The 15,232-nt window shown below is 38.0% G+C and overlaps 1 protein-coding gene across 1 annotated transcript; it reads left to right on the top strand.

Annotated features, from left to right (window-relative positions):
* Positions 1–9,301: 9,301 nt before the first annotated feature.
* On the top strand, positions 9,302–10,330 carry LOC129972144 (uncharacterized). Its single transcript, XM_056086163.1, has one exon. The coding sequence runs from the start codon at positions 9,302–9,304 to the stop codon at positions 10,328–10,330; it is 1,029 nt and encodes a 342-aa protein (XP_055942138.1).
* Positions 10,331–15,232: the final 4,902 nt, after the last annotated feature.

The following is a 15,232-nucleotide window of genomic DNA, read 5'->3' on the forward strand; positions in this document are numbered from 1 at the left end:
ACTTTCATACACCGACAAACAATTTTCATGCACAGGATCTAGCAATATGTTCTTCCTTCCTCTGCCCTTTTTTTTACTTTGCAAATGGATACGGATTTACATAATAGTAATTATGTAAATCACTATTATGTAAATCACTATTATGTAAATCCCTTTCCTATTTCCTTTTCCTATATGATAATAGAAGACATCAGACGACTTTTATTCCCAGTTCTCCCAGATATAAATTTGAAGAGCCAACTGGGCAATATTCATTTTATTAGCCAATATTACTGAATAAATTGTGAATATTAACATATATAGCAGTCGCCCAGATTACATAGGTTCTGATAATTGCAATGAATGTTTAAATTCCTAAAACTTCTACAAAATATAAGGGGCAGAGCAAGGTATGGTGGAATAACGATTGTCAAAAAGCATATAAGATGCAAAGAAAAGTCTGGGATACGTTCCGTAGGTACCTCACAAGTGAAAATTTAATTCGCTTCAAAAAGGCTAAAGCAAATTCTAGACAGCGTGGCAGAAATATGCGAGCTCCATAAACTCTTCGCTTTCCAGCAAGCAACTTTGGAATAGGGTTAAAAAAAATATTTGGAACATGCGCAAGTCATGGGATTCCAATCTTGCTTAAAAATAATGCTCCTGTAAGTTCGTTATGAAACATAGCTAATCCGATATCTTCGGCTTTCGCTGACACAAGTAGTAATAAGTATTATACAAATACATTTCCAAAACTATAAAATTTTAATGGAAAAAGAAAAACTAGAATTCCAAACTGCAATAGACGATTCGTATAACAGATAATTAACAATCTATGAACTTAAAACCTGCCTCAATAGTATACATTAGTCTTCACCTGGACCTGATAATATAATTTATGATATGCTTAAATCTTTCTGAAGCTTCTCTTAAAACTTGCTCTTCTTATATAATATAATTTGGCAAGAATAATATATAACCACTGCCTAACAAAACGCAATCCATTCTGAAACCTAGTAAAAATCCTTCGGACCCTTCTAACTATAGGCCAATTGCCCTGACCAACTGTTTATGCAAACTGTTAGAAAAAAATAGTTAATCGTAGATTAGTATAGTATTTGGAACATAGCAAAATGTTAAGCATTTTTCAAAATGGTTTCAGACGAGGGCGATCAACCATGCACAACCTGTTGACTCTGGAAACTGATGTGCGAAATGCTTTTCTCCGTAGAAAACATTTAGTGGCTATTTTCTTTGATATCGCAAAAGCCCGTGACACAGCTTGGCGCTTTGGCATCTTGAAGGATCTACAATTGTAATTTAAGAGGAAACTTGCAATATTTATCCAAAACTTCCTGAAGTTAAGGTTTTTTTAGAGTTAAGATGGATTCAGAATTTTTTGATGTGTTTGTACAAAAGGAAGGAGTTCCTCAGGAAAGTGTCCTGAGTGTGACTCATTTTGCTTTAAAAATTGACTCTGTTTTAGACCATTAGACCTTTATATGTGGAAGGCCATTTATACGTAGACGACCTTTACATTTCTTGTACTGAGGATAGTATGGCTTTTATAGAAAGGCAGCTTCAAACTGCAATCAATCAACTCACAAGTTGGATTGATAAGAATGGATTTTCATTCTCTTGTGAAAAGACAAATGCTGTACATTTCTGTAGGAAACGCACCTCCAACCTGAACCGGAGATTCCCCTAAAAGGTCATCTTGTTAAAGTACTTGACGAGGTTAAATTTTTAGATCTGATTTTCGATAAAAAGCTTACGTTTGCCTCTCATATAACTTACCTAAGAAAAAATATGAAAGATCTCTGAATATCTTAAAGGTTCTTTCTACCACTTCATGGGGTACCAACAGTTTATCTTTAATTCACATCTACAGAGCAGTAATTTTATCGAAACTTGACAATGTCTATGGTCCTGCAAGACACAATATTCTCCAAAAATTGGATACTGCCCATCATGCTGCTCTTCGATTGTGTTCTGGGGCATTTAGAACATCACTTGTACAAAGTTTGTATATAGAATATAATGAGTCTTCTCTACATATTAGACGGCAGATATTGTCTCTCCATTATTATTTTAATATTTTATAAAACCCTGATCATCCCTATTATAATTTTAATTAGAACCAATTTTTACAACACCTTCTAGCTTCTCGACCATCCTTAATACCCTCATTCTTTGAGAGAATCACTTGTTTAGTTTCAGAACTGCATCTAGAGAAAGAACAAATAGTTTCTGAACAATCATTTCTCTTACCACCCTGGAAATCTCACGGTATCAAATACTTGAATCCTTTTCAAAATTTTGATAAACAAAACACTGCATATATCATTTATCAGCAAATTTTTGCTGATAATCGTCAAAAATAACGTCAATTCAAACCTATTTTTACGGATGTTTCTAAAGGTTTGGATCATGCTTCTTTAGCTTGTATTATTTCAAATTCCACAATAGCTTCTAGAATTCATTCATTTTTTTCCATTTTTACAGCACAAGTAACTGCGATTTTAAAAGCTTTATCATTTATTTCAGATTGTTCTGCAGACAGTTATATTATATAGTCTGATTCACTGAGCGCTCTGGAATCCCTCTCATTTTCACATGCGCGCAACCATCCTTTCCTTTTCAATATTTTAAACTTGTATGATAAACTTACCTGGAAGGGATTTCAATTTATTTTATGCTGGGTCCCCGCACATGTGGGAATTTCGGGAAATGAAAAGACTGATAAAGCAACTAAATTGGCTACTACTTTCTTGCCAACAGTGATTCCTCTTTCTGATTATAAGAAATATATGTCACACTTTGCATTCCAAATGGCAAACTGAATGGGACGCGCAGATTCATAATAAGCTTCATACAGTTAAGCCTACAATAGATTTCTGAGCCACTTTACACAGCAGAAAATTGGACACAATTTTTAAATAGGTTGAGGATTGGGTACACTCAATTCCCCCACCGACATCTGTTGATGGGGAACCCAACACCATTTTACTAAATTTGTAATAGTCCTATGTCTGTTTTGCCCTTTCTTGTAGAATGTCCACAGTTTTCTTTATAGCGTCTTGCATATTTTCAGAAATCTCATCCTGATTTGGGAGAGTTGCTTTCCAAAACACCGTATGTTAACGTTTTTAGTTTTTTAAGACATATTGCTTTTTATAATCAAGTATAAACATTAACTGAGCTCTTCAGTACAGTCCCATTCCTTACATCATTGTTGCGCTTTTGCATGACTCAGTTTTATGCATTTGGACATTTGGATTTTGTAGAGATTCCATGCATTGGTTTTATTATAAATTGATAAATATTTTAATCTCGTGAATGTGGCGAAGCATAGCCAAAGATGGCCTTTGTGCCATAGAAAAATCAACTCAACTCTAATACTTTTTTCTTTCAGGACGGAGCGATTCTAAGCCCTCTGCTTTTCTTATTCCAGCGGGCAAACTGGGTTGCATTCAGGCAGTTGGTAGATATCACTCAGGATATGGCCAATGCATCAGACATCACGGAAGTAGTACAACATGTCACTGATGCTAATTATACCATACCACAATCATTCCTATATCTACGAAAATTTCGCACACCATAGTGTAATGAAGCGATTAGTCATAAAAACCAAAAGAAGCTGCGAGATATTTTTTGAAGGTACCCGACAAAAAATCTTCTTGCCTTTAAAAGATCCAAAGCGCTGGCTCTTAGTAGACAGAGAGAATCATGGATATCATTTGTTTCTTCTTTAACATCCTACTTCCAGTAAAACTAGTTTATACGGCTTAGTTCTGTGGTGATGGGATGACTGGTTGTAATTAAAAAAACTTCCAGTAAAACTTTGTGACGGAAGGCTGCAAATGGGATTTATAGTAAATCTTTCATTTCTGTTATGGATAAAGGAAATGAGATGCATTCCGCCCCCATTAGACTTAGCCAAGATTCGCATAAGTGTCCGCAATCGATTCTTACAGTCCTGAATTTCTGGCAGTTAAGAATTCCGTCGAACGGTTGCCTTTGCATTTTAATGACAGAAGTACCTTTAGTATGATACCTTTTAATATTGTTTTAATATTACCTTTTCACACGGCTTTAAATGTAAGATGTTAAAATTGAAAACGGCCTTGTCTCAAGCTCATGATACAAGTCCTGGGCCAGATGGAATCGCATATAACATGCTTGGCATTTGAATGAAATCTGTTTCCAATCCGTTGTTTCTGTTTAACAGAATCTGGACAGAGCAGAAGTACCCGACACAATGTCGCGAATCTATTGCGATTCCAATCTTAAAACCTGGCAAAGAATCATCAAATCGTCTGAACTACAGTCCAATTGCTCCATTGGGTTGCCCTTGAGTGAATGAACAATGCTCTCCTAATCTATGAATTGGAGAAACAAGGATGCATCTCTCTGTTGCAGAGTAGTTTCCATAGAGGTAGCTGTACTTTTGACAAACTCGTTTTACTAGAAACCCAAATCCGCAATGCATTTGTTAAGAGCAACCACCTTATTTCCAGAGATACTGAGAAAGCCTATGACGGTGCTTGGAGCTTTGGCATACTTTCAATACTTTTGAATTTTGGTTTTAAGGGAAATCTGTCCATATTTTTACAGACTTTTTTTATCACATCGGACTTTTAGAGTTCGTGTAGGCAACTTTTATTCAACTCATTTTATTCAAGTTGAGGGCATTCCACAAGGAAGTGTTCTCAGTGTCACACTTTTTATTGTTCATCTTAATCAAATTTTACTCATTTACCTTCACACATGTACATGTCTGTCTTTATGTTGATGATCTGCAGATCTCATGCCAAAGAAGCAATAAAATTTTTATTGAACAACAGTTGCAAACCGCCGTAGATAAATTGGTAGCTTGGTGTTTTAACAATGGGCACATTATTTTTCCAGAGAAGAGACTATGCGTCTATTTCTGACGATAAAGAAAGTCTTATCTCGATTCAAGTATTCATATTCGAAACATTCCAGTTGTGGATGAAGTACGATTTTGGGGAGTGATTCTCGATCAGAAGCTAACCTTCCTTCCGCACATCTTACACCTACAGAAGTGTAAGAAATCCTTAAACATTTTAAAGGTGCTCTCCAGACCTGGGAGCCGATCGAACCTCCTTACTCCCTACTTATCAAGCAGTAATACTTTCTCGAATCGATTATGGGTGTTTGGTTCCGCCTGCCCATCAGTTTTGCGGCGAGCAGATACTATTCATCACTCTGCTTTGCGCAATTGTTCTAGTGCATTCCATACTTCTCTAATTGAAAGCCTCTAGGTTATTTACCATCAGCTACCCCTTTATTTAAGGCGTAAGAAAGATTCTGCCCTATTTTATTTCCGAACAAAATCTGTTCTGACCCATCCCTTGAACCAAATATGACTGTCAGTTGGTCTTCGTCGACTTTATAATGCCAGTCCTTCGCACATTCTACCATTTTGTGAGAATCAAAATGCTTCTTCATGACTCGGCCTTAACGACATTCGTGTTAAAGCTGTGGAATTCTTTAGCTTACCACCTTGGGCTGCTCCACTTTTTATTTGAATCCTTTGACTGGATTCGATAAATCCTCAACAGCTTCTGTTGTATTCTAATAGCTCTTTTTATTTCATCGGTATTCTTTATCAATTTTTACGGATGACTTACTTACGGATTAAGGAATCAGATGGATGCTGATTGTGGTATCTTACTTCCATCTGATACACTGAGCTACCATCTTCATAATTGTTGCTCCCTATTTACTGCTGAATTGACAGCTATATTCTGTACTCTCCAGAAATTTTGAATATCCAATCGGCGTCAATTTGTCCTCTATACCGACAGCATGAGTGCTTTGGAAACACTTTCACGCTACGACATTCGATGCATGCGATCGCTATTAGAATTTTATTCACCTTGCGGATTTTATTAAATGATGGCTTTCAAATTATTTTCTGTTGGGTTCCGAGTCATATCGGTATCTTGGGGAATGAGACGGTGGATTTTGCTGCAAAATCCGAAACGACTTTTTTGAGAATAGTCTTCCATTTTATAATGCTAAAAGGTCCGTCTCTCAGCTCATTCTTTTTCTAACTTCAAAAGTCATGGGATCTGCAGATCCAAATCAATTACATTCTGTTAAAACGCACGTTGTTTCATCGGATATCCCATACGTCAGATAGATGTTAAATTAACTCGTCTCTATATAGCGCACATAAGCTTCACCCACAAACATCTCATATTTGGTCAAAATGCGCCTATGTGCAACAGCTGCCAAGTTCATTTCATTGTTCATCATACTTTAATTGAATGTCCTAATTCTTATCGTGCTCGTTTGTTTTACCTCGTCTCCTTCAACATTACAAGATCTGGTGGGTGAAAAATACCTCCTAAATATTTTTTTCTAAAAAGCTATAGGCTTTTTTACTTGCATGTATCGCCTTTTCTTCTATTTGTGTTTAATATTTCTTTTTAATCTTATTCATTACTTCATTGTATCGAATTTAACATCTTTGTTTCGTCATTTTTTATGTACTATTATCTTTACACCTCTGCTCTTATATTTTAATAAATGAATGTTTTTTTAAATCTTTTATAATTTTACCATTGAATTAGCGCAGTATAGCCATATATGACTCTTGCGCCAATAAACCACGCAACATCTAGATGGAGAAAGATTTTCGCTGCCAAGATTATTCACGGCGATTAAGTTTTTCGATAGCGATTCCACCAATTTTTCAAACATTCCAAGGATCATATTAATTTGCTGTTCAACCGTTTTAAAGACCAAAGTCTCCATGTTTTCGTTAATAAGTTCTTCAATATTTTTCATAAGAGTATTTACTTTGACAACTGTTGCATAGTTCAGTTTCACTGACTGATTATAGATGCGTCTTGCTTCAGCAGTTGTGAGATGATTTCTACATTTTAGTTCTAAAATTTTCTTTTCTTTGATATAAAAAGGACACCCTCTTGGTGTAGCGAATGTTCGCCTTGACATTTTTTTTTGCATTTTTGCGGAGATATATATCTGCTTGTCGTAGGTTATAAATATTATTATATTGCAAAATCTGTATTTATTTTTTCTCAATGTTAATCTCTTAGCAAATTCATTTACGGCATCATTATATAAAGTTTTGCTAGGTTTTTAAATGCATGTTTTTGTATCAATGATTAATTTAAAATTAGAAATAACATTTGATGAATTTAAAAAAATTTTCGTTTATTTATTCACAAACATTTTAGATGTTTTTAAAAAATTCACATTTAAATTCTCCCATTGGATTTAGTAGAATTTTATCTTCTGCTAGTATGGAACATAATTTTTTCCATCTTCGGATCCTTTTCTTCAGAGAAATCTTTTTAAATATTTAAGTTTTGGGGGGGGGGGGTTTGTATCATATAACAATACGAGAAATTTTGATCTTAAACTTTGCATTTAATTTAGTACATATAACTAAATTTAAAACCAAAGTCAAGAACAATTTTTTTACTTGCTAGTCTTTCTATCAATTTTTGATAATATTACAAATAATGTTGGAAAAAAAGATTTTTTTTTTTATCATGCATCCAGTAAGGTTTTTAACTTCGGACCATTTTTGCATTGTTGGATTTGCATTACAAGAGAAACAGGAGTCCTTTTTTCACTTTAATATCAATTCATTAGCAGATAAGGTCTGACATTATTTTGCACTATTTGCGGAGTTGTCTATTCTTGATATTCCTCATTAGCATATCATGATACAATAGGCAAAAAGAATATTATTCAAAAAGAATATCCAAAGAGTGATAAAAGATATTTCAGATTGGCATCATAAAGGAAGTGAGATATTCTTAACTTTCTGGTACAGTATTTAAACCAGTCTTTAAGTAGAAATAAACACTGAATTGGTAAAGTATCTGCAAAATAAATAAATAAAAAGGTTAATTAATATGCTTCTTACACATGAAAAAATTTCACAATTGAAAGAAATATTTCAAATTTGTCATTAGTGTTTTTGTTTCGTCGGGAGCCTAAAAATTTTGTCTTCTAGCCTAAAAATTTTCAGATGATTTTTTTCATACTCAAATTGCTTCATGATAATTATAAAAATTTACACTTTTTTATGAATAATATGCCTGATAGATATCCTGTAGTTAAATTTCCAAGTGCTAAGATACAATATTCTTCCACGCTAATCTTTTGTAACAATCTTTCCTCTTTTGGACAATTATACAATGCAGTGTTATTAGCATATACGTATATAATATTATACAAGCACAGCCGGTCTTCTCTATAAAGGGACCCGGGTGCAAGAAGCCATTTGGAGTCCTAATTTTTTGTGAAGTAAAAATAAAAAAAAACACGAACTATATTATTAACGCCTATTTACACTCATGTCCATAAATTAAAGATAATGCAAGTCTAGGAAAAGAAAGAGTCAGAAGCGAAACAAATGGGACTTATTTTTAAAGCCTATTTATTAAACAAAAGGGAAAGAGCAAAAAAGATGCTATATGTTTGCTATCATTAATACAAATTGCGATTTTTTGCTCCCTGGGGCAAATTACAAAAACAAAAAAAAGCCTATTTACAAAAATCAATTAATCAATGATGGTTAATACATAGTATGTCTCCCAGCCGATCCCCTCAGGGGCTCACCTACTATAGGTGAGTACGGGTGTCCCAATCCCGAGGTACCCAGGGATCTTTACTCCCTTTAGGTTTACTCTCCTCTGCGCCTTCTGCTGTCGCCTTTTTTTCTTTCCCTCGACGGCAAGCGAGGGAGCTCTCCATGAGAAGCTGTCGCCGCTCTGTTTGCTTCTTGCTTCTCATGGACAGCCAAAACCCCACGTGTTGGCCGTGCGTGGCGACCCATTAGAAAGACGGGTGGTGCACTGTGGTCCCCGGTGTATCAATCGGCTGGTACCTAGTCACCTGAGTGGCTAGTATGCTAGGGATCAAGCGAAGGGGTTACTCCTTGGGCTTGGCGTTAAGGGTGGTCACTGTCCCCGGGGGTAACTCCCAGCGTATAGGTACCGATTAGCACTAGGGTGGATGCCGAGGCTGGGAATAACCAGAGCCGGTAATTGCTTTCCCTTGTTGGGCTCCGTGGTGGGCGGTGCCGTCGGACCCGAATCACTTACTATATCGTATGGGCTCCTCCAAACGTGGTCCCTTCAGTGGGCATAGAAACATTCCAATATCTTCCAACATATCTTATCATTTCGATCCATTTTACATTGTAAAGCGAGTTTCTGCAAATAACGAAACTTTTCAAACTGTCTCTCCTTTCCTTGTGCAAAAGGCTATAACGGCAACAGTTGGCGATGTTAAATCCATTCGTAAAATGCGCTCTGGTGACTTGCTTGTTGAGGTGAATTCTCGTAAGCAAGCCCAGCAGATTCAAAAATTAAAAGCACTGGGAAATATACCAATAACTGTAAGTCCTCACCAGTCGTTGAATACCTCTAAAGGTGTCATTACCTGCGGGGAACTCTTAAATGTCCCCATAGATATAATAAAATCAGAAATGAAACCGCAAGGAGTTATAGATGTCCGCCGCATCACTATACGGCGTAATGGACAACTCCTTGAAACAAAACATCACATCTTAACGTTTCAGACACCCAAACTACCAGAATTTGTTTACGCAGGTTATATACGACGCCCAGTAAGGCCGTACATTCCGAACCCACTTAGATGCTTTCAGTGCCAGCGATTTGGCCATTCTAAAGTTAATTGCCACGGGTCTTTAACATGTGCCCGCTGTGCAGAAAAAGGGCATGATAGCCAGGAATGTTCCACACAGGAAAAGTGTATGAACTGTAAAGGCGATCACCCTTCATTTTCTCGATCATGTCCTAGCTGGCAGCTTGAAAAACAAGTAATAACAATAAAAATCAAAGATCTTTCATATCCCGAAGCCAGGCGTAGAGTTCAAGCACAAACTCCTACTCCTGGTAAAAGTTACGCTTCTGTTGTTCAGAACACCTTTTGCGCAAACTGTTCCTGTAATAATTGTGTAAAATTTCACACTGATTCAAAACCACCTGAAAATATTAGGAATTCTGATTCTGAACATTCTAGCAATAGTACACTTGACAGACCCAAGAAACCACAAAAGAAATCGAAGAAAAAATTGCAAAACTCGCTGACGTTAAAGTTAGCAAAACGCGGTATTTCGAAACAGGAACTGCCTTTAAAATTGAAAAAGTCGGCATCTAAAAATTCCGTCGCTTTAGGACTTGCGACGCAGGGTATAGTCCACAAGGACTTGTCGTCCATATTTGGTGGCATGCCCAAAAGTCCAGATCGCCTTTCTCTCCATCCATCAGATGAGGATGAGGATGAGGATGAGGATTTGCACATGAGTTGAGGTTTCCGCAACTCTACCACATGCGCCTATTAACTTGCCTGCAATCTCGAATTCTTAATGGGTACCTTCATTTCCTGGAATTGTCGCGGCCTTCGGTCCAAACTTTTTGACATTAAGACCATTATGAACACGTTTCATCCTGTTTGTTTTGGTCTTCAAGAGACCTTCTTGAAGTCCAATATTCCAATTAAATTACGCGGTTATAATTGTGCTCGGAACGACGCAGACACTGAATCTCATAGTTCGGGAGGGGTGTGTATCTTCACCTCTAATCTATATCCGAGCACACCTCTCACTTTACAAACTTCTCTACAGGCTGTGGCTGTTCAAGTTCAGACACGAATTTTGGTCACAGTCTGTTGTATTTATCTACCGCCTCACGATGTCATACGTCAGCAAGATCTTGACCAGTTAGTAGACCAGCTTCCTAAGCCTTTTATTTTATGTGGCGATTTTAATGGACATAGCACTTTGTGGGGTTCAGATAGTACAAACTCTCGAGGGCGGCAGATCGAACAGTTTATAACAAATAACTGTATCTGTCTGCTCAATAATGATGAGAAGACGTACTTTCATGAACCCACACGTAGATTTCATAGCCTTGATCTAGCCATGTGCTCTCCTGAACTCTTGCCATCGTTGACCTTTACAGTCAGCAAAGATCTACATAATAGTGATCATTTTCCTATTATTGTCTCCCATGCCCACAGAGGCGGTGCGACTCCCTGTCCTCCGCGGTTTCTATTCCAGCGGGCAGACTGGGATAATTTCAAGCAATTGGCAGATATCACCGAGAACATGGTCAGTACTTACGACATCACGGAAGCAGTACAAAATGTCATTAACTGCATAATAAGATCCGCGAATACTACTATTCCGAAGACTTCCCCACGTCTAAGGAAATTTCGTAGACCGTGGTGGAATGAAGCTTGTCGCGACAGTCATAAAAACCAAAAGAAACGTTGGAGTATTTTTCGAAGGTATCCGACAACAGAAAATCTGATTGCATTTAAGCATGCCAAAGCTCTTGCTCGTCGCATTCGTCGTCAAAGTCAGAGAGATTCTTGGATAAAATTCGTATCCTCCATTACATCCTACACTTCCAGTAAACATATGTGGAAAAAAGTAAAGGCCGCTAATGGAATATATAGTGAAACCTCCATTCCTGTTTTAAATACAGGAAATATGGTGCACTCAACTCAATTAGATGTTGCCAATATTCTTGGTCAAGCATTCTCACAAGTGTCTGCTATTGATTCTTACAATCCTACGTTTATGGCTATTAAGAATCGCGCGGAACGGTTGCGTCTGCGCTTTAATGACCGACGCCCTTTTCCATATAACTGCGAATTTAGGATGTTTGAACTGGAAACGGCTTTATCTAAAGCCAATGATACAAGTCCTGGCCCAGATGGGATCACATATAATATGCTCCGCCATTTGAATGCAACTTCCCTTACGAACCTGTTAATATTATTTAACAGAATATGGATTGAACAGAAGTACCCTTCACAATGGTGCGAGGCTATTGTGATCCCAATCTTAAAACCTGGTAAGGAACCATCAAATCCTTTGAACTACCGACCAATTGCTCTGACGAGTTGCCTTTGTAAGACCTTTGAGCGCATGGTCAATGCCCGTCTGATATTCGAATTGGAGAAAAACGGATGCATATCCTCGTTGCAGAGTGGTTTCCGTAGAGGTCGGTCTACTTTTGACAACCTAATTCTACTGGAAACCCAGATACGCAACGCATTTGTTAGGAGGAACCACCTTATCTCCATATTCCTTGATATTGAGAAGGCGTACGACCGTGCTTGGCGCTTTGGCATACTTTCTACAATTTTTAACTTGGGTTTTAGGGGAAACCTCCCCATATTTTTACAAAACATTTTATCTCATCGGACTTTCAGAGTTCGCGTTGGCAACACTCATTCATCTAATTTTATCCAAGCTGAGGGAGTTCCTCAGGGAAGTGTCCTCAGTGTCACTCTTTTTATTGTTCATCTTAATCAAATTTTAACTCTTTTACCTTCATCTGTTCATGGATCACTTTATGTTGATGACTTGCAGATCTCATGCCAAGGCAGCAATATGAATTTAATAGAACGGCAATTGCAAAATGCCTTTAATAAAGTGGTAGATTGGTGCGACAAGAACGGGCACACTATCTCTCCGGAGAAGAGCCAATGCGTCCATTTTTGCAGGAAAAGAAATGTACACCTTGATCCGAATATTCATATTCGCAATATTTCAATTCCAGTGGTGAATGAAATTCGGTTTTTGGGAGTGATTTTTGACCGAAAGCTCACTTTCCTTCCTCACATCTTAAGCCTACGACAGAAGTGTGAGAAATCGCTAAATATTCTAAAAGTTCTGTCTAAAACATCTTGGGGTGCCGATAGAACCTCCCTACTACGAATTTATCAAGCAGTTGTACTTTTTCGCATTGATTATGCCTGCATGGTGTATGGGTCTGCACGCTCTACGGCTTTGCGGCAATTGGATACCGTACACCACACTGCTCTAAGAATCTGTTCAGGAGCATTTCGCACTTCTCCAGTAGAGAGCCTGTATGTTATTTGCCATCAACCCTCTCTCTCTTTAAGGCGTTTAAAATTATCTATTTTATACTATTACCGCACAAGATCTGTCCCTAATCACCCTATTTGTCATATGAATCTTCCCATTGGTCTTCGCAGACTATATGATGCCCGCCCCTCACATGTTCTTCCATTCAATGAGAGAGCAAAATTGCTCATGCATGATTCGGACCTTTCAAATGTCACTATCACGACTGTTGATTCTTTTTGCTTTCCGCCTTGGGATGTCCCATGCTTTTCATTTCTGAATCCATTTGCAGGTTTTGATAAGTCCTCCACTTCTTCTGTTGTTTATCAGCAGCTTTTTCTTTATCATCGCTGTCAGTATTCTTCTTTCACACCAATCTTTACAGATGGTTCCCGATCAGATGGGTATGTCGGTTGCGGCATCATAATTCCATCTGATACTCTAAGCTATCGCCTACATAACTCTTGTTCCGTTTTCACGGCTGAGTTGGTGGCAATTTTCTGTGCTCTTCGGGAAATCTTGCCACTTTCTGAGCGTAATTTTATAATTTATACTGACAGTCTGAGTGCTTTGGAGACACTCTCCCATTATCAATATCAGACGCATCCAGTTGCCTTACAAATTTTGTGCACACTAAGACTCCTAGAAAACAAGGGTTTCAAAATACTTTTTTGTTGGATCCCAGGGCATGCAGGTATTTCAGGTAATGAAAGGGCAGATTTTGCAGCTAAATCTGCAACACTATTTTTAACACAATCTCTTCCATATTGTGATGCTAAGCGGTCCCTTGTACGACATATCTTTTCTAAATGGCAGATGGCATGGGATCTGCAGATCCACAATAAGTTGCATTTCATCAAGCCCACAGTTGGTTTATGGCCTACTTTACGACAACGTGAGGATGATGTCAAAATGACTCGCCTCCGTATAGGGCATACTCGATATACTCACCGCCATCTCCTTTTTGGTGAAAGAGCACCAACGTGTTCCAAATGTCATATTGAAATAAGCATTCAACATGTTTTGACTGTCTGTCCTAATTTTGAAGTTCATCGTCGTTACTTCTTCCACTCGTCAAATCTTAACATGCAAGACCTGGTGGGTGAAACATACCATCAAAATATTTTTAAATTTTTAAAATCTATCAATTTTTTTACTTGTATCTGACATTTATTGCTATATTCCTCTGTATACTACTGAGCTTTTAAAATATTTCATTTTTTTTCTCAACTATAAAAAATTAATTTTATTGTAAATTAGTAATCATTGTTACATTTAAATTTCATGCATTCATTGCGACTTTAAAAAAAAAAAATTCCATTTTTTAAACTTTAATCACATACTATATGGGATGAAATTGAACCATATGCTTGGCGCAGTATGGCCAAAATTGGCTTTTGCGCCATTAAACCCAACAACAACAACAACAAGTCTCCCAGCCGATGCAATACAGTCCGTACAACGCCTAGGCATGCTGAGTATCAAATTATCGAACTGATCTTGGGGAATATTACACCACTCATCAAGCAATGCTCTCCGAAATTTCGGTAGACATGTAGGAGGTGGTTGACGGGCTGCAACTCATCGGCCAAGCATGTCCCACACATGCTATACTGGATTCAAATACGGTGAGAATGCTAGCCAGTTCATACGGGTGATATCCTCCGACCGAAGGCATTCATTTACGATGTTTGCACAGTGAGGACGGGCGTTTCATCCATAACACGAATTCTGCGCTCATGGCGCCCCGAAACAAACGCACATGTTGTTCTAGAATGACGTCCTGATATATTTGGCCTGCCATGGTTCCAATTTGAACATGCAGGTCAGTTCTGGAACCCAGAATAATTCCTCCCCAAACGAGCAATCCTGCATCACCGCAACGGTGTCGTTCAATGTTCTCTTGGCGGCAACGGGTACCTGGCGCTCTTTATATGAAAGTCCTGTGAGAATCAGACTGCAAACTAAACCTGGACTCGTCGGAAAACATCACACAAGCCCACTGTTGCGGTGTCCCCAATGCATGCTCTCTATTACTGACTGCAACTCGCTGTCGCCTGCGGTTAGAAAGTGGAACACATCTGACAGGCCTACGAGCATATAGACCTTAGCGTCTGTACACGGTCTGCTTTGAAACTGTCGTATCAGTGGCTGAAAAGAACTGACGAGACAGGTCTGATGCTGTGCTCTGTCTGTTTCTTTTGATAGTAACTGCCAAATACCAGTAACTCGGGGGCGACCTGTGATGTAACGTCTACTCACATTACCATCATCTTGGAATCGTTGCCAAAGCCTGGAGATGACACTCTGGGCGATTCCAAGTTCCTCGGA

Source organism: Argiope bruennichi, chromosome 1 (genome assembly GCF_947563725.1).
Source record: "Argiope bruennichi chromosome 1, qqArgBrue1.1, whole genome shotgun sequence".
NCBI classification, from domain to species: Eukaryota; Metazoa; Arthropoda; class Arachnida; order Araneae; family Araneidae; genus Argiope; species Argiope bruennichi.

What these genes read in the sequence shown, in the direction of transcription:
- LOC129972144 (XM_056086163.1), top strand. Translation starts at nt 9,302, where the DNA reads ATGCGCTCTGGTGACTTGCTTGTTGAGGTGAATTCTCGTAAGCAAGCC.